This window comes from Coregonus lavaretus (assembly GCF_964263955.1).
Source record: "Coregonus lavaretus genome assembly, chromosome: 17".
NCBI classification, from domain to species: Eukaryota; Metazoa; Chordata; class Actinopteri; order Salmoniformes; family Salmonidae; genus Coregonus; species Coregonus lavaretus.
In genome coordinates this window covers 22,184,812-22,205,081 of record NC_140004.1, presented here as the reverse complement: position 1 = coordinate 22,205,081, position 20,270 = coordinate 22,184,812, and the positions used below count along the sequence as shown (strand labels likewise).

At 43.2% G+C, this 20,270-nt stretch overlaps 1 protein-coding gene across 8 annotated transcripts; it reads left to right on the top strand.

Annotated features, from left to right (window-relative positions):
- The first annotated feature begins 1,776 nt into the window (after positions 1 to 1,776).
- Positions 1,777 to 19,104, top strand: LOC311144780 (KAT8 regulatory NSL complex subunit 3-like). 8 transcript variants are annotated; one of them, XM_084180894.1, is made up of 22 exons: positions 1,777 to 1,978; positions 2,524 to 2,796; positions 2,976 to 3,146; positions 3,343 to 3,433; positions 3,545 to 3,730; positions 6,613 to 6,744; positions 7,616 to 7,732; positions 7,824 to 7,922; positions 9,948 to 10,019; positions 11,662 to 11,736; positions 11,885 to 12,042; positions 12,378 to 12,441; positions 12,617 to 12,805; positions 12,916 to 13,072; positions 13,384 to 13,461; positions 15,141 to 15,317; positions 15,559 to 15,646; positions 15,816 to 15,937; positions 16,371 to 16,477; positions 16,592 to 16,790; positions 18,208 to 18,320; positions 18,414 to 19,104. In XM_084180894.1, exons 2-22 carry the CDS (start codon positions 2,585 to 2,587, stop codon positions 18,414 to 18,416), a joined length of 2,610 nt encoding a protein of 869 aa, XP_084037020.1. In that variant the 5' UTR covers positions 1,777 to 1,978; positions 2,524 to 2,584; the 3' UTR covers positions 18,417 to 19,104. The 8 variants fall into 8 exon arrangements, 7 of the variants coding, with proteins under 7 accessions (XP_084037020.1, XP_084037019.1, XP_084037022.1 ...); XM_084180893.1 differs by having other exon boundaries at positions 18,205 to 18,320; XR_014614533.1 differs by lacking the exon at positions 15,816 to 15,937.
- Positions 19,105 to 20,270: the final 1,166 nt, after the last annotated feature.

Here is a 20,270-nt window from a genome sequence, read left to right as displayed (position 1 = left end):
ACGAGATTGGGGCTCCATAACATCCACCGTCCTTAGGAAATAGGAATCCAGAAGAAGAAGAAGAAGAAGAAGGCCTACCTAAGGAGCTGAGAGACGCTGATGTCTCGATAAGGAGACGTATACTTGGATGGCGGAGGAGGAATGGAAGGAAAAAGAGAGGCAGAGGAGGTCTAAGAGAGAGAGGGAGGAAAATTGTGAGTTTGAATCGGGAAAAATGGCGGGAGATGGTTTGGTAAAGAAGAATGGTAGGAAATGTAAGCAAAGTGAGCTGAAAACAGGAGGAGAAATGGAAGTGAATGAGGGTGAAGTATCGGAGGTGGTAGGTATGGTGAAGTACTCGGAGCCAGAGGCTTGCACAGAGGGTCAGGATAAAGACGAGTCTGTGACAGTAGGAGTGACGTTTTTGGAAAAAGTGGACCCTTGCCTTTTGGCTGATCCATTTGTGGTTTCAAGATGGGTGAAAAAAGCATTGGGTATAGTGGAATCGGTGAGGGTAACCAGAAGTGGTCTAGTGATAATTGTTTGTGTTTCTGTTGGGCAGAGGGAGAAGGCGCTCAGAGTTAAACAAATGGGGGAAAGAATTGTGAATGGTTTCGCTCTCAAGAAAAGGGCGCCATTGAAAGGAGTGATTTCTGGGGTAGCAGTAAATGTAAAAGTGGACCAACTGAATGGGAAGATTCCCGGTGTTTGTGATGCTCATCGTTTGGTGCGAATCAAACAGGGTGGCGAGAGTGGGGAAACAGAAGAGTCATTGTCTGTTCTTTTCAGTTTTGAAGGTGAGTTTTGCCTGACAAAGTGAAGTTAGGATATATAAATTATCCTGTTCGAGCTTATGTGCCGAATAAATTACGAAGTTACAGGTGTCAAATTTAAGGGCACGTGGCAGCAGAATGTAAGAGGGGGGTTCCAAGGTGTAGTCCCGTGTAGCTCAGTTGCAACGCCAGGGTTGTGGGTTCGTTTCCCACGGGGGACTAGTATGAAAAAAAAAGTATGCACTCACTAACTGTAAATCGCTCTGGATAAGAGCGTCTGCTAAATGACTAAAATGTAAAATGTGTGAGAAGTGTGCAGAAGGGCATGAAACAAAGGAATGTGTAGCATTGGGGAAAGTAGTGGTATGTGCTAATTGTAGGGGTGGCCATGGGGCTGGGGGTCAAAAATGTCCCGTGCGAGAGAGTAGTGAAGAAGTTGTCATATGCTGAGGCAGTGAAGAAAGTAGAATAAGAGAGGTCATTTCTGACCCCCAGCCAGGGGGTGGGGTGGTGAGAGTAGTAGATAATGGTTTGTACCAGTACAGAGGGATAGGCCAACAAGTGATATAGGTTTCAGTAAGATTGTGTTTATAGCAATGGTTATTAATTGTACTGCAGGGATGGAACGTAAATCGAAGAAAATTGAGGTTGTGGTGGCAGCTGCAGAGAGGTATTTGGGTGTGCGAGAAGAAGAGTTACAGGGAGTGTTAAGTGGTGATGTCCCATCATTTCATGTTGAGGGCATGAGGTATGAATGAATATATTTAAATAGTGGAGAAGGGTGGTGGTAATTATTAATAATAATTTTGAATTTGTGAGTGTAGTGTTAGATGGTAGGGTATTTCTTTATTTTATTTTATTTTTCAAGGAAAATATAAGGGAGTTGTACTCCAGTGTAGTAGGTGGCGGTAAAGGAACAAATTGGATGCCAACCGCCGTTAAAAAAAATGTAACCTCATTGAAGAAGAAGAAATAGAAATCCAGTCCGTGTTTTGTATCTGTGTGCTGACGTGACATTGGCGGTGGCTTGCGGCCACGCAAAACAAAAGGAATTCGGCCGTAATACATCAACGAGGCGTAGCTAGTCAGTCCTTCTCAAATTTCTGCCAATATCTAGGCGTAATTTGGTTTTTGAAGTTTATATATGACTTATTTTGGATTACTTTGTTCTAAATTATTGTTCGATTTCAAATACGTAATGCTATCAATGGCAGTAGCATGAAAAGGTGAGTAGCCGATGCTACTAGCGCGTGCTAGGTTTAATGCTAGTTACCATGTTGGCTAGCTAACGCAATGCTCGCCTTGTTAACATATATTTGCTACATTAATACACGTTGTAATGCCCGGTATAGTTATCAGTTGTTAGTTACCCCTTCTGCTCTAACGTTAGTTTAATGAATATCTCGTGTTGTTGCTAATTAGCGTTAGCTGGCTAGCTAAGCCATGTAGTTAGCCAACTAGTAACGTCATGTCAACAACGCAGAGCTCGCGCACCGCCGTGTAGTTTACTATCAACATTAGGGGAAAGTCTCTGAAGAAGCTATGTACTGTAGCTCGCTAAAAGAATGACTTTACATGTAACTAGTTAGCGAACTAACGTTAGTCAACAGTTAACGTCACTTGACTAAGATGACGTTACAAAATGGATAAGAATTGTGCTTGTACTAACCAGCTGTGGGCTAAAGAGGAGGGGTACCAATCACACGTCATGTCACATGATGATGTTTGATTAATATGATAGTGGTATTGATCACAGTTCCTCCTTGTTCAGGCTTGGATTGAAAGCACAACTCTGTCTCAGAGCTGTAGGGCCCTTGGGGCCCCAGTAGAGGATGCACCGTGGTGTGGACAGGGACTTCCAGACTTCAGCGCGGAGGATGGGTACATCCTTGCTGTTCCAGTTGTCTGTCCATGAGCGTGAACTGGACTTGGTGTTCCTGGACCACAGCTATGCCAAGCCATGGAATGCCCACCCGGACGCCAGCAGTGCCCGGCCCACGCGCATGCTGTTCGTCACACCCCGTCGCCAACCTGATGCCGCTCCGTGAGTGTCAAACTTCATTATCCTCACCAATGACTCATTGCACAAACAATTGTAACAATTTTAAAACGTCTGTCTGTCTCAGAACAAATTGTATTTTGTAGCTTTATCACGACAATAATAAAGTTACAGCTAAAACTGCATGACAGCATTTACTGAAGTATGCTTGGGTTCTTTTGCAGGGAATCAGACCTGTCAATAGATGTGGAATCTGTCACGCCTACACCTATTCCACTCTATGACAATCAGAAAGCACGCAGTGTTATGAAGGAGTGTGAGCGACATGTTTTATTTGCTCGCACAGTTGCCGATGGTCCCCCACCCCCTGATGACTGGGAGGAACACATCAACAAGTGAGTGGCCTCCACCCGACCTCCCTTTGAATAACCCTATTGAGGTTTTAAAAATATATCTATTTTCCGGAAGGACTTATGTGTTGCAAATGCCTTGTTTGCTCAGCTCTTGTGTACACTGTCTTTGTCTCAATCTCCATTGCAAATAGTGATAATCGTCAGACTTCATTACTGATATACACTGCTTGTATTACAGGGCTGGATGGTCGGTCACTCAAAACAAGTTGTTTAATAAGGTGCTGAAGGCTCTGCAAGCTGAAAGACTGGCCCGGCTGGCCAATGAAAACGTGAGTTCATATGCACCACCTAAATGCTTTTGTATGTGGTGTTGATTCAGTTTCAATGACTATCAAAGTTCCTGTCCCTCTTGTCTTACCATCCCTTCCTCTGACTCATAGGCCTCCAATGAGCCAGTATTGCGCAGGATTGCTGTAGACAAGTGTGCCCGAAAGGTCCGCCATGCACTGGCCAGTGTCAACTGGGACACCAAATTGACCCAGTGGCTACACAGCACCCTGATAGAATCCCTCAGTCTGGCCATGCTGGCCGCTTACCTAGACGTACTGCAGACACTCAAGAGCAAGGTACTCCTCTCTCGCTGTCTGTCTCTTTCTCTCTCTCAAAATGTGTTTACAAATTATTTGATGTTGTGACACATGCATTCTTATATAGAGGGATACATTATATCACTGACAATCATCAAATCAAGCTTTATTTATACAGCACATTTCAGACATGGAATTCAACACAATGTGCTTAACAGGAAAAAAACAATAAATGAATACTGAAATATTTACTACACAAGAAACATAAGAGGATAAAAAACTAAAGAATAACAATAAAAACGGAACAACTAAAAAGCACCCTAAGGAAAAGCAAAGCTAAAAATGTGTGTTTTTAAGATCTCTTAAAAATGTCCACAGTTTCTGCCCCCCTCAGGTTCTCTGGCAGGCTATTCCAGAGGCTGGGGTCATAGTAACTAAAGGCTGCCTCTTGGTCCTAGGCTTTGGAATAGTTAAAAGGCCAGTGCCAGAGGACCTGAGGGACCTACTGGGTAATTAACTTAAAAGCATGTCTGACATGTATTGGGGTGCACAATTGTGGATTGATTTAAAAACCAATAGAATAATCTTAAAATTAATTCTAAAACTCACAGGAAGCCAGTGCAGAGACCTTAAAACCGGTGTAATGTGTGCTCTCCGTCTGGTCTTGGTCAGTACCTGTGCTGCATCATTCTGAATGTTTTGCAGTTGACCAATGGCTTTCTTGGGTAGACCAGAAAGGAGATCATTACAGTAGTCAAGCCTGCTTGTAATAAAAGCATGGATGAGTCTCTCTGTATCAGCCTGAGAGAGAAATCGTCCTCAGGTGGTAAAAAACTATTTTGGTCACATTCCTAATGTGTGATTCGAAATTGAGTTCAGAATCTAAAATAAGAGGTTTTTTACCTGGTGTTTTATCTTTATTGCCTGTGAATTAAAATGTGCGGCCAGATTCTCTCTGTGCTTTGGCTCCAACAATAAGTACCTCAGTCTTTTCTTGATTTAGCTGGAGGAAGTTGTTAGCCATCCAAGTATTTCAATCATTAATACAGTCTAATAAATTACTCCAACACCATCATTAAGTTTTCCGACGACGATGAGACAGCCTATAGGGAGGAGGTCAGAGACCTGGTCGTGTGGTGCCAGGATAACAACCTCTCCCTCAACGTGGTCAAGACAAAGGAGATGATTGTGGACTACAGGGGGAAAAAAGAGGACTGAGCACGCCCCCATTCTCATCGACAGGGCTGTAGTGGAACAGGTTGAGAGCTTCAAGTTCCTTGGTGTCCACATCACCAACAAACTATCATGGTCCAAACACACCAAGACAGTCGTGAAGAGGGCACGACAAAGCCTATTCCCCCTCAGGAGACTGAACACATTTGGCATGGGTCCTCAGATCCTCAAAGAGTTCTACAGCTGCACCATCGAGAGCAACCTGACTGGTTGACAGGCGGTATCAGAGGAAGGCACTAAAAATGGTCAAAGATTCCAGCCACCCTAGTCACCCGGCGCACAGGTCCAAAAGGCTTCTTAACAGCTTGTACCCCCAAGCCATAAGACTTCTGAACAGCTAATCATGGCTACCCGGACTATTTGCATTTGATTTATCCGTGGAGCTAAAATCCTCTGGTGACACAGATGTAAAGTTGTATATCGTCTGCATAGCAGTGAAAACCAATGCTGTGCTTTCTGATAACGCTGCCAAGGGGTAACATATATAAACTGAACAGTACCGGACCCAAAATCGAACCTTGTTTCACGCCACGTGATAACTCAGAGAAAATGCATATGTTCACCAAGGGTTACAATAACTCTTGCCCGTGTAAGTAGGTCCTAAACCAATTTAGAACTGGACTGGTTAGGCTAACCCACCTCTCCAGAAGGACATCATGGTCAATAGTGTTGAATGCAGCACTTAAATATGTCTGTGTCAACCAGGGAAAATAAATCCATAATGCCTTTGCGTGGGAGGCTAGGGCACATATTATCAAACTTTTCATCAGGTCTTGCTTGACTGATACCCAGCCTAATGTTTGTTATCTTACCTCTGAAATATGCCGCAAACTCATCACATTTAGATGTGGAGGGAAGTTCATATAGGTTTGCGGGGGTAGGATTTATCAGGCCATTAATGGTCGAGAAGAGCACTCTCAAATTATTCTGATTATTAGTGATCAGGTTAGAAAAATGAGCCCGTCCGGCATTACTAATTGCCTTGATATATATGCCAAGTTGCTCTCTCAGACTATCATAATGGACCTGCAACTTTGACTTTCTCCACTTCTGCTCTGCCTTTCTGTAATTTCTTAAATGTATTAGTTTACCTCACTCATCCAAAGGGCTCTCCGTTTGGATGTGGCTTTTTTCAACTTTACTGGAGCTGTGGCATCAATGGTTGCCCTTAATTTGCTATTAAAGTGATCAACTAAATCAACACAAGGAAGGCAGAATAGGTGGAGTATTGGTCATGCACTTAATAAATCTGTAGCAACTTCAGAGGTATGATAGTGTTTCTTAATAATGCGTTCAGTATTACCCTGTGCTATGGGCAACAAATTAGTAAAAAATACACAGTGGTGATCAGATAAAGAAACATCAACTATAGAGGATATGTCAATAGAAAGCCCCTTGGTAATAATCAGGTCCAGAGTATGGCCTCCCGAGTGGCGCAGTGGTCTAAGGCACTGCATCTTAGTGCTTGAGGCGTCACTACAGACCCCCTGGTTCGATTCCAGGCTGTATCACAACTGGCCGTGATTGGGAGTCCCATAGGGCGGCGCACAATTGGCCCAGCGTCGTCCGGGTTTGGCCGGTGTAGGCCGTCATTGTAAATAAGAATTTGTTCTTAACTGATTGCCTAGTTAAATAAAGGTTAAATAAAAAAAAATGGCCAGGATGACTCACCATCTCTATCTGTACAGTTGCCCTCGCTGATTGACAGGATGCTGATGACTTCATCAGTGAAGACTGGAGCAGCCGGTGCAGAGGCCCTCTCTCTGCTCCTGAAGAGGCCCTGGGACCCTGCTGTGGGCGTTCTGTCTCACAACAAACCGGTACGTCTCTAATGCTAATCCCTGTCTGTGGTACTGGGAGCAATCAGAATTCACTGCAGTCAGAATGAATAAGACAATGGAAACAGGCACACATTCCAAATGGTAGTAGGGATGAAATTGATAGTTGTGGCAGTAAGCACTTAGTAGTTTAATCTTTATACTGTTTTATATGCCTAACAATTACTTTGGCCATTCTTAAAGGATAAGTTTTATTTTTTACAACCAAATCTCTATTTGTGATGTAAATGGAATGTTATAGAACGGTCCAGACAATTTTTTTTGTGATTTCACTTGTTTTTGAGAAACTTACCCCAAACAGCAAATCACTCCCTCGTCCTTGTTGTGCAGTATGGGTCCCCTGAAAAAGAACATGAAAAAAGGCTATTAAAAAAAGACATCCTTTCAGAAACAGGTCTTTAGCTGTTGTACACATGAAATTGTCATTCAGAACTTTATCTGTAATTTGATATACCATTTTGTGCGACTCAAGCTCTTTTCCCAACGCAGCTGTGCAGGCCGGGTGTGTTCGTGTAGTATACGGTACATCTAAAGACCTGCATCACTATATTGAGAGCGTTTCTAAAAGACGTATTTGGGTGTTTTTGGAGCCTTTGTTCATGTTTTTTCAGGGCCCCAATACTACACAACGAGGATGAGGAAGTGATTTGCTATTTGGGGTATGTTTCTCAAAAACAAGTGAAATCACAAAGGTGTCTGGACCCTTCTATAACATGCCATTTACATGGTTGTACAAATTAAAGTAAACAAATTCTACTTGAATGCTTCTGTATTGACTTGGGATCCTTTGATTGCATTTCCTATTGATTTGATAATGACTGGATGCCTATTTATGTATTTGTTTGTATTGCAGAGCAAGCTTCCTGGCTCCCCACTCATCTTAATTGCACCATCAGGGCCCACCAATCCTGCTCTTTCTACCTCGCGCCGAATTAGATTTTGGCAGTCACAGCTCTCCTGCTTGGGAAAGGTTTGTATCTATTCATTCTCAAGTGTGACTGTGCATCACTACGTTTTATACACGTCAAATAGGTATAAACCAACATGTGTGTCTGTCTCAGGTAATCCCGGTAAATACCCATGTAAACAGTGGAGCCAATGTGGGCATCACTCAGTGTCTGGAGCACATGTTGGGCACTGTCAGGGCCAAAGTCATGGAGGTAAGGCTGTTATATGAACCTGAAGTTGTGTAGCCAGATACAGTGAGGGAAAAAAGTATTTGATCCCCTGCTGATTTTGTACGTTTGCCCACTGACAAAGACATGATCAGTCTATAATTTTAATGGTAGGTTTATTTGAACAGTGAGAGACAGAATAACAACAAAAAAATCCAGAAAACACATGTCCAAAATGTTATACATTTATTTGCATTTTAATGAGGGAAATAAGTATTTGACCCCTCTGCAAAACATTACTTAGTACTTGGTGGCAAAACCCTTGTTGGCAATCACAGAGGTCAGACGTTTCTTGTAGCTGGCCACCAGGTTTGCACACATCTCTGGAGGGATTTTGTCCCACTCCTCTTTGCAGATCTTCTCCAAGTCATTAAGGTTTCGAGGCTGACATTTGGCAACTCGAACCTTCAGCTCCCTCCACAGTTTTTCTATGGGATTAAGGTCTGGAGACTGGCTAGGCCACTCCAGGACCTTAATGTGCTTCTTCTTGAGCCACTCCTTTGTTGCCTTGGCCGTGTGTTTTGGGTCATTGTCATGCTAGAATACCCATCCACAACCCATTTTCAATGCCCTGGCTGTGGGAAGGAGGTTCTCACCCAAGATTTGATGGTACATGGCCCTGTCCATCGTCCCTTTGATGCGGTGAAGTTGTCCTGTCCCCTTAGCAGAAAAACACCCCCAAAGCATAATGTTTCCACCTCCATGTTTGACGGTGGGGATGGTGTTCTTGGGGTCATAGGCAGCATTCCTCCTCCTCCAAACACGGCGAGTTGAGTTGATGCCAAAGAGCTCAATTTTGGTCTCATCTGACCACAACACTTTCACCCAGTTCTCCTCTGAATCATTCAGATGTTCATTGGCAAACTTCAGACGGGCCTGTATATGTGCTTTCTTGAGCAGGAGGACCTTGCGGGTGCTGCAGGATTTCAGTCCTTCACGGTGTAGTGTGTTACCAATTGTTTTCTTGGTGACTATGGTCCCAGCTGCCTTGAGATCATTGACAAGATCCTCCCGTGTAGTTCTGGGCTGATTTCTCACCGTTCTCATGATCATTGCAACTCCACGAGGTGAGATCTTGCATGGAGCCCCAGGCCGAGGGAGATTGACAGTTCTTTTGTGTTTCTTCCATTTGCGAATAATCGCACCAACTGTTGTCACCTTCTCACCAAGCTGCTTGGCGATGGTCTTGTAGCCCATTCCAGCCTTGTGTAGGTCTACAATCTTGTCCCTGACATCCTTGGAGAGCTCTTTGGTCTTGGCCATGGTGGAGAGTTTGGAATCTGATTGATTGATTGCTTCTGTGGACAGGTGTCTTTTATACAGGTAACAAACTGAGATTAGGAGCACTCCCTTTAAGAGTGTGCTCCTAATCTCAGCTCGTTACCTGTATAAAAGACACCTGGGAGCCAGAAATCTTTCTGATTGAGAGGGGGTCAAATACTTATTTCCCTCATTAAAATGCAAATCAATTTATAACATTTTTGACATGTGTTTTTCTGGATTTTGTTGTTGTTATTCTGTCACTCACTGTTCAAATAAACCTACCATTAAAATTATAGACTGATCATTTCTTTGTCAGGGGATCAAATACTTTTTTCCCTCACTGTATCTGTTCCTAATGGACTAGGTCAGTGGTATTCAAACTTTTTCAGCAGGGACCACATTTTTTCCCCCCCAAAGAATTTCTCACGACCCCACACCACCCCAACTCAAATTACCCAACTGTACAATTTATTGCATTTTCATCTCTTATGAAAATAAACCAATAAATACATTTACTCAATACAATTATTTTTCAAATCATCTTTCTGAAAACCTTTGTGTATTGTCCTGTACAATAATCTGCATTCGGGAAGAAAGAAAATTGTTGGGGCGACCACACTGCATTTCCCCTGTCTTTGAATTCCACTGGACTAGATTGTTGCTGCTATTTCAGATGGTTCTTTGAAAGTTATGTGCCATGCTGTCTATTTGTCTATTTATTTGCCGTTCAATGTATTTATGCACCAGGTCCACAGTCACTTCCCTCACAAACCCATTATCCTGGTTGGCTGGAATGTGGGAGCGCTCATCGCCTGTCATGTAAGGCTGCTGTATGACTGCTGTCTGTCTACCACATGGTATCAACATTTTTTAAGAGTGTTCTCTGGGATGCTCAGAAAGTTATACAGTGCCTTCAGAAACTATTCACACCCCTTGACTTTTTCCATATTTTTGTTGTTACAAAGTGTGATTTAAAATGGATTTAATTGTCTATTTTTGTTTTTTTTTTATCATGAAAAATAATACACTAATATACTGTATCTTGATTAGATAAGTATTTAACCCCCTGAGTCAATACATGTTAGAATCACCTTTGGCAGCGACTACAGCTGTGTGTCTTTATGGGTAAGTCTCTATAGCCTTCCACACCTGGATTGTGCAACATTTACCAATTTATTCTTAAAGAAATTCTTCAAGCGCTGTCAAGTTGGTTGTTGATCATTGCTAGACAACAATTTTCAGGTCTTGCCATAGATTTTCAAGCTGATTTAAGTCAAAACTGTAACTCAGCAATTCAGGAACATTCACTGTCTTCCCGGTAAGCAACTTGTGTAGATTTGGCCTTGTGTTTTAGGTTATTGTCCTGCTGATAGGTGAATTCATCTCCCAGTGTCTGGAAAGCCAACTGAACAAGGTTTTCCTCTAGGATTTTGCCTGTGCTTAGCTCCATTCAGTTAATTTTTTTATCCTGAAAAACTCCCCAGTCCTTAATGATTACAAGCATACCCATAACATGATGCAGCCACCACTATGCTTGATAATATGGAGAGTAGTACTCAGTAATGTTGTATTGGATTTACCCCAAACATAGCACTTTGTATTCAGGACAAAAAGTTAATAAATTGTTTTGCCACATTTTTTGCAGTATTTAGTGCGTTGTTGCAAACAGGATGCATGTTTTGAAATATTTGTTCTCTACAGGTTTCCATCTTTTCACTCTGTCAATTAGCTTAATATTGTGGAGTAACTACAATGTTGTTGATCCATCCTCCGTTTTCTCCTTTCACAGCCATTAAACTCTGTAACTGTTTTAAAGTAACTATTGGCCTCATGGCGAAATCCCTGAGCGGTTTCATTCCTCTCCGGCCACTGAGGAAGGACGCCATGCTCAAAGGGATATTCAATGTATTTTATTTATTTTTTACACATCTACCAATAGGTGCCCTTCATTGCAAGTTATTGGAAGACCTCCCTGGTCTTTGTGTTTGAAATTCACTGCTCGACTGAGGGGCCTAACAGATAATTGTATGTGTAGGGGTACAGAGATGAGCTATTCATAAAAAAATCACGTTGAACACTATTATTGCACAGTGAGTCCATTCAACTTATTATGTGACTTGTTAGGCAAATGTTTACTCCTGAACTTATTTAGGCTTGCCATAACAGCGTGGTTGAATACTTATTGACGCAAGACATTTCAGCTTTTCATTTGTAATTAATTTGTAAAATTAAATTAAAAAAAACATAATTCCACTGACATTATGGGGTATTGTGTGTAGGCCGGTGACAAAAATTGGGCTGTAACACAACAAAATGTGGAAAAAGTCAAGGTGTGAATACTTTCTGAACATCTGCTGGTTATTGAAAACAATCATTGTGGAATCTGAACTCTGATCTGTGTTGTGATTGGTGGATGTGATGTTGGTGCACTGCACATATTGACGTGGTTGTCCTCTCCCAGGTCTCTCTCATGGAATACCTGACTGCTGTGGTGTGTCTTGGCTTTCCCCTGCTAACCATCAATGGACCAAGAGGGGTAAGGAAATAAGCTAAAATGTTTGTCTTGCATTGTGGAGACATTTAGATATGATACTTCTACTCGTCTTACACAGATCAACATAATTTTGCCACAGGTCTGTGGATCTTAGATGTGTATTGACTGTTTTTGTGTTGTTGACTGGCAGGATGTGGACGACCCCTTGCTAGACATGAAGACACCAGTGCTGTTTGTGGTTGGTCAGAATGCTCTGCAGTGTGGCACCGAGGCCATGGAGGAGTTCCGAGAGAAACTCCGGGCCGACAACAGCATGGTGGTGGTGGGGGGAGCCGACGACAACCTCAGGTGGGTTTTGCTCTAGGACTGGGAATTGCCAGGAACCTCACGAAACAATATTATCATGATACTTAGGTACCCATATGATATGTAATGCAATTCTATGTGAATCACGATTTTTTGTTTTGCGATTCCATGTTCCAAACATATTGCTCACTATATGTATTTTTAAGATGGAAGGGTAGCAGCAGTTGAAAGCATTCAGTCATTGAATGTTTTCTCGTGAAGACAAAAGGCCTGAAATTGTCACTGCTCGCTGTCATTTTCTGCAGTGCAATTAAATTGAAGAATTTGAGGGCATCAGTTTGTTTCTCATTCCTGATTTAAATGGTTTTCTTCCGCAGAATCAACTCCACAAAGATGAAATCAGAGGGACTGACACAGACCATGGTGGATCGATGCATTCAGGTTGGTCAATGTCGCTCGTCTTGTAAAGGAGCCATAGTGTGTTTATTCAAACAAATGTAGGTGAAGTCTATGAAAACGTCAAAAGATTTAAAGAATTAAACCCTAGCCATCAAACTCACATGGAGTGTCAGTGAAATGCTTTTCATGCAGATATACGTCTGTCTCTCCTGTGTAGGATGAGATAGCAGACTTCCTGTCGGGGGTGCTGACACGGGCGGAGAGCCATGGCCATGGCTCAGGAGAGTTGAGGGACCTGGACACGGAGAAGAAGAAGAAGCCCAGACGGGAGCTGCCCTTTGACCTGGAAAGGGGTCGCCCCTCCTCCCCTGCCCTCAGAGTACCCATCTCCCCCTCAGGCTCCGAGGTACGTCCTGCATCAGCTCAGGCACGCTCCGGAAGACATGCAAGGAAATTCTAGGAATAATATACATTACTGATCATTTGATTGGCTACGTTTTATGGTTGTGTCCTCAGGACCTGTCCAGTGTGTGTAGCAGTCCCACCTCCAGCCCCAAGCCAAAGACGTCGGGACTGTCCCCAGCACAGAAGTCCAGTCTGATCACTGCCACACAACTCCTCAAGACCCATATGCAGCGGTCTGGGACTGTGCTCACACACAAGCAGGCACAAGGTTTGTGTGCCAACTAGCATGTACAAAAACAGACGCAGACACACACACCACAGCTCTCACATTTGAAACATTTGTTTGTGTGAGCTTGATTTAATGAGTCATTTAACTCACTTGCCAATGGGTTTTTCAATAGCTCTGTGGGCTTGGGAAGATGTGAATGCGATATTGAATGGTGAAAATGGTTTACTTCGACATTGATCTTGTTAGGGCAGTCACGACAACACAAGGGCACAATGGAACGTGACTATCTTTTTATCCCTTTTCTTCTCTCTTTCGACTATCCTTCCACCTTTCTTTTCAATTAATTTCAGCCCAGTTTGCTGCTTTTATGAAACAAAACATGCTTGTGAGGAAAAATCTTCCTCCTGGCACTCCCTCCTGTATCTTTGGTAAGTATGTCTTTCTCCTCTCTTTTCTCGTCTTTTCTGTCTGCAATCTCCGTCTTACTGCCAGATCATTGATGTACATTGTTTACAGGGTCATATAAAAATTTTAAGTGAGCATTATACATACACTGAAAAATATATAAACGCAACATGCAACAATTTCAAAGATTTTACTGAGTTACAGTTCACATAAGGAAATCGGTCAATTGAAATAAATTCATTAGGCCCAAATCTATGGCTTTCACATGACTGGGAATACAGATATGCATCCGTTTCCTTAAAAAAAAAAAGAGGGGCGTGGATCAGAAAACCAGTCAGTATCTGGTGTGACCACCATTTGCCTCATGCAGTGCGACACATCTCCTTCGCATAGAGTTGATCAGGCTGTTGATTGTGGCCTGAGGAATGTTGTCCCACTCCTTTTCAATGGCTGTGCGAAGTTGCTGGATAGTGGCGGGAACTGGAACACGCTGTCATACACGTCGATCCAGAGCATCCCAAACATGCTCAATGGGTGACATGTCTGGTGAGTATGCAGGCCATGGAAGAACTGGGACATTATCAGCTTCCAGGAATTGTGTACAGATCCTTGCGACATGGGGCTGTGCATTATGCTGAAACATGATGTGATGGCAGCGGGTGAATGGCACGACAATGGACCTCAGGATCTCATCACGGTATCTCTGTGCATTCAAATTGCCATCGATAAAATGCAATTGTGTGTGTTGTCTGTAGCGTATGCCTGCCCATACCATAACCCCACCACCAGCATGGGGCACTCTGTTCACAACGTTGACATTAGCAAACCGCTCGCCCACACAACGCAATACACACTATCTGCCCGGTACAGTTGAAACCGGGATTCATCCGTGAAGAGAACACTTTTCCAGGGTGCCAGTGGCCATCGAGGGTGAGCATTTGCCCACTGAAGTCGGTTACGACGCCGAACTGCAGTCAGGTCAAGACCCTGGTGAGGACGACGAGCACACAGATGAGCTTCCTTGAGACGGTTTCTGACAATGTGTAGAAATTCTTCGGTTGTGCAAATCCAGTTTCATCAGCTGTCCGGGTGGCTGGTCTCAGACAAACCCACAGGTAAGAAGCCGGATGTGGAGGTCCTGGGCTGGTGTGGTTACACGTGGTTGTGAGGCCGATTGGACATACTGCCAAATTCTCTAAAATGACGGAGGTGGCTTATTCATTCAATTCTCTGGCAACAGCTCTGGTGGACATTCCTGCAGTCAGCATGCCAATTGCACGCTCACTCAACTTGAGTCATCTGTGGCATTGTTGTGTAACACAACTGCACATAGAGTGGCCTTTTATTGTCTCCCGCACAAGGTGCCTCTGTGAAATGATCATGCTGTTAATCAGTTTCTTGATATGCCACATCTATCAGGTGGATGGATTATCTTGGCAAAGTAGAAATGCTAACAGGGATGTAAATTCGCGCACATAATTTGTGAGAAATATGCTTTTTGTGCATATGGACAATTTCTGGGATCATTTATTTCAGCTCATGAAACATGGGACCAACACTTTACATGTTGCATTTATATTTTTTGTTCAGTATAGTTCAATATTCCACACTTGTATACTTTGACAAGTGAATTTGTGATCAGGGTTGGAGTGGTCTGGTCTGTTTATCCCAGTCAGTGATGTGCTGTGTGTCTGTGTTTCAGTGCCTGTATCCAGTGAGCAGACAGAGGGCCTGGAGAGAGACGAGCTGCGGGCCCATCTGAAGAGGAGGCAGACTCCCAGCCCGACTCCCACCAAGGCCTCCAAGAGAGCCAAGATTAAGGTGACCATTCTGCATGGAGAGACAGCAGGGGGCTCTGTCAGCTCTATAGCACAGGAAGGTAACTGGCTCAGATTTAACTATGAGCAATTTTCTGCACCTCTAAATGAATGATCGATTTAAAGAGAAATTAGAAGTTGTTGCCAAATGAATTGAAATATGTGTGGGGCTTATCTGAATTTGTATCATATTTTCTTATTTCCACCATTTCAAAACTCATTAGCAACCATTTTCAATGTTATAGTGTGGTGTTATCCGATCAGATTTGGCTTATTTTCTTCTTTGTCTGTGTTCTAATGCAGGGGGTCCTTCTGGGAAGCCCCTGGCTGTGACTGTGGGACAGACTGTGTCTGGAGCCAAGGAACTCTCTGGACTCCTCACATCCCAGCGGTAGGCCTGACACACACAATGATCTCCAACTCTCCAAACGATCTCCCGTTGGGCAGTGCTGTGTGCTGCAAACAGATTGCGTTTTGGACTCTGGTTGGAAGTTGTTGAATAGAAGAAAAAAAACTGGGGTGGGTAGCTACCACAGCTCTGGTTATGTGTGTTACTGCAGGTCTGGTAGTCTGACAGAGATGTCTAGTGCCCTGAGCTCGGGGTCCAGCTCTTTCCACAACCTGCAGAGTTGCATGGTGTCAGGGTCCTCCTCACCAGTCCAGGCGCAAGCTCCTGCCCAAGGTATCTCCTACCTGCCTGCACGACTGTCCTAACTCGGCACAGCAGCAGATCTCGCAGATGACAGTCTAAACACTGAACTACAACCAAAAATGTTGTACAGTATATTTTCACAGATTTGTTAGTTGTAATGCAGAGGATCAGCAAATCCATCACACATTTAAAAAGTAGGGAGTTCTGTTGTATGTCCTGATTTTAAGCACTTCATGTGAACAACCAATCTGAGCAAACAAATGTTATTGATCACTTGTAGCGTTACTTCTGCGAAATCTCTGGAAGCTTAACCGTTGGACTTTTCTACCAGAGGTTGTTTTGTCGACTGGACAAATAGGGGTGGATCTCAACTGTCATCACCAGTAGTTGTTGTTGAGCCTCCAGTATTGACTGTGTGTAAATGTATGCAGTGCTGATTCATTCTCGCTGTGTTTGTGTGCAGCACCTTCCGCCAGCAGTCTCCTCCAAGGCCTAAGTTTCAGTCTTCAGGAGATCGTGACCAAATCCCCTAGCCTGCCTACCACAACAGCTAGCATGGGCAGCATTCAGGTACACCCTGGCCTTCTCTCATAAACCTGCAAAAAGTCTACTCTCAGTAATGTGAGTTTGTCTGTGTGTGCTGACTCATTGTCTGACTGACTCCACTTCTCCTCTCCCCCCCAGGCCTCCGGTGGGAAGCCCCAGGGTCAGGTCCTTAGCTCCATAGGTACTGGCAGCAGCACTCTGCTCCGGGCAGTGCCTGTGGTTTCCACTGGAGGGCTGACCAAGACCACTGCCATCCACCAGTTACTCGCCAATGGCGGGCTGGCCAAGCTGGCGAGCAGCCTCCCCGGCCTGGCACACATCTCCACCCAGAGTGCCGGTACGTCCCGAACTGCCAAACCACGGCGGCCACGCTGAATGCCCAGGGTTCTCTTTAACCCCTTGATTTTCGGAAAAGCTAGAATAGCAGGACGGGCCCTATCGCCAGGTCACCTTGGCCACACTACAGATAGGTGACCGAGATATAGTGGCCAGCATGATCAATAATGTGTATACAGATAGTCATCCATGAGGATCCTAGGTGTATCTGAAAGGCCAGACTTGCAGCCGTGTAACATCGTAGTGTACAGATTTGTATCATAAGGGATGATGTGTATTTGTACTAATGTTCATGTTTGGAAAGAGCCATAAGGGAAAACATCAATGAATACATGATCCAGATGAATGTGACATTGGAATTAGCAGTTTGATGAAGTCAAGTTTAATAGATATTGTTTATGTATCAATGGAAGTCTACACATGTCAAATGTAAATGTTCAAAATGCTTACTTGAGAATCATTGAATATGTTCATATTTGCCTGACGTTTCCTTGAATACATGGAACTCTTTGATACAAAATTGATGTCACAATAATTGTGAATCAAGAGGGCCAAAAATTAATGGAAATTCTTGCATTTTGGCGTTTTGAATATCGACTAAATGTCACATGACAACGTCAATGGCCCTGTTCAGACTGCATTTGTTCACCAGATCTGTCCACTCGATAGATGCCTTTTTATGTTTGTTTCATTTTGATTGCTTGGTCTTCATGTTACAACATTTTGTAAATCCATTCATTAAATGACCTGCAACGAGCACGCAGCAGCCATGATTCCAGATGCACACAAGGACCCATGGACCCACTGGACTTTGTAGAGAGGAAGGAATATGAGGAGAAGCAGCAATAATATTCACATCCGGCATACCACCTCTGTTTCTATCATTGCAATAAAGACTGGAAAATAACCCATGTTTTCATTCCTCTTTTTTGATCAAGAAATGGGTGTTGCTGTTGCGATATCCAAGTCGTCCACTCCTTCCCCAGGATTGCTGTTGTCTTTGATGGCTTCTTTTTTGTAATTCTGTGCAAAATTCAAACCTGGATTAATTAATAATCATTTACGCTAAGAGTAAAACGGTACTCATCTCTCTCTAGTATCTACATCTCCTGACATGGACTATTCTTACCATTGAGAAAAGCAAGCCAGACATGACAATACAGGCAAAACACAAAAGAAGCCCTTGGGCACTGAGTTATATTTTTAGAACTATTTAATCTGATTTAGATGTTTTATTTTTTTACTCATTGGATTAGCACACACTGCTGGACACCCGCTATTCAGGAATGTCAGTTGGAATCTTGTCCGCTTTGCTGTGTCTGAGGGAAAATGCTGTCTGAACTAGGCTTGACACCAAGCTCTAGTATAAATATCTGAGTAGATGTGTAACCCATGCCATCACTGTTTGTTGGCAGCAGGGCTCAGGGCCCCCACCATTATAACTGTGATGCTGAGAGGACAGCCCAGCAGAATGACTGCGCTGGGCCAGGCTGGGAGGGCACTGATGCTGTCCAATCCACCTGATATGAAGGTGGGTCTCCTCACAAGCAGCAATATTTTAACTTCTCCATCACATATTTTCTAAAATGAAGATTTGTTTTCAAATCAATATCCTCTATTGCAGTGATGAACCCAAAGACTGCATCATGTCAGATGCCAGATGTGATACCGTCATCCTGGAGGAGCGACTGGACGGGCTATGATCCAACTCCACAGAAAGGGAGTGTAGCCATGTACCTCCTGCCCTTATGTCTATTCTCTCCCCAATGCAACAGATGATCACTTAGCAAAGTGTTCCTTCCCCGTGGTTTGAGTTGACTTGTGTAGTGGACTAGTCTCCATGCTGCAGGAAACTTCATCAGCCATATGTATGGTCACACTCATTTCAGTTAAGAGTTGAAGTTGAGGGTATAAAATATTGAAGGTATTTTATTTTTGTCACAAGGTCTCAGTTGACCCTTTTTTGTAACCCTCAGCATCATTGAATAGGATTACTCTGACTTATAAGCAATGGATAATGTAAAACAGCCATATGATAGTTGTATATGTGTAGAGGAGAAAATATTGTAATTATGTTACCCGTTATGTTTTCTTGAGCTTTTGGTCTTTAAATTAAGCCTGTCTTTGGAGAACATTGCTACAGGTGTTTTCTATATGCTTTGTTCTGTAACTTTGTTTGGATCCAGTTAGGTCAATGGATTTCTAATTTGACCATCTCATGGGAGGAATTATGCTAGGTGGAATTTTACAGCTGATATTGTTTCATGTTTAATTAAAGCCTTTTGGCCTGGCAAGATGTTTCAAAAGCCGAACCATGGAATTGATTTCTCAATTAATGTTCAGAAAAATATTTTATTTGGCGTGACATTGATCATGTTTATTTGTAGGTGGACGACTCCTGTGTTAAAAATGTGAATTTACAGATCTACATTTATAAACATTTTACTTTTAAATGGAACAAGAGTGTGGTTCTCTCCAGGAGTCCTTACCTTTCAGTAATGTAATCAAGAGAAAGAAATCTTCACAACTGTAATTTTCAAAAGGTGTTTGTCTAAATTATATTTAGAATGTTATATCCAAAGTTCTGCGGCTGGCGGATTGTAATGATAATGCTGGCACCATAATTTGGGGCTTTTCATGTAAGTTTGAATAGCTCATAATTAGCTGTTAGTGAAGAATTGAACAAGCACATCATCTCCATACCTTATTCCAATTCAGAATACAATGATTGAACTGTCTCCAGAGCACTGAATTACATTTGCTTTAAATTATGTGAGTACATAATCAGTCTCTCAAAGGCAGCTGCATTAATATAGGCCTACTCATTTCAGCAGACATCCTCTGCACTGTGTCTGCATTACACACATGGGTAACGGTCAGACAAGATAGAGGACAAGTGTGTTTTAGGTTTTAGCTCTTATATAAGCCAAGCTTTGTCTGATAAGCAGGGGATACATATGCTCGTCAGGAAGATAGCCAGAGGCCGCTGTCAACTAAATTCCCCACAGTTCATGTCCATTCCTTCAGCGACCCATGATGAGAAATCTCATATTCACACTCTCCAGTATGGAACTTCTACTGTAACACTACATGAGTCGTTGTCCTATTGGAAGGTGAACCTTCGCCCCAGTCTGAGGTCCTGAGCGCTCTGGAGCATTTTCATCAAGGATCTCTGTACTTTGCTCTGTTCATCTTTCCCTCGATTCTGACTAGTCTCCCAGTCCCTGCCGCTGAAAAACATCCCCACAGCATGATGCTGCCACCACCATGCTTCACCGTAGGGATGGTGCCAGGTTTCCTCCAGACGTGACGCTTAGCATTCAGGCCAAAGAGTTCAATCTTGGTTTCATCAGACCAGAGAATCTTGTTTCTCATGGTCTGAGAGTCATTTAGGTGCCTTTTGGCAAGCTCCAAATGGGCTGTCATGTGCCTTTTACTGAGGAGTGGCTTCTGTCTGGCCACTACCATAAAGGCCTGATTG

Bases quoted from the DNA above. Each gene is read 5' to 3' on its own strand.
- LOC311144780 (XM_084180893.1), top strand. From the start codon at position 2,585: ATGCACCGTGGTGTGGACAGGGACTTCCAGACTTCAGCGCGGAGGATG. The intron at 13,073-13,383 runs GTTTGTGTGCCA...AATTAATTTCAG, and splicing joins CACACACAAGCAGGCACAAG to CCCAGTTTGCTGCTTTTATG. The intron at 15,318-15,558 runs GTAACTGGCTCA...GTTCTAATGCAG, and splicing joins CAGCTCTATAGCACAGGAAG to GGGGTCCTTCTGGGAAGCCC.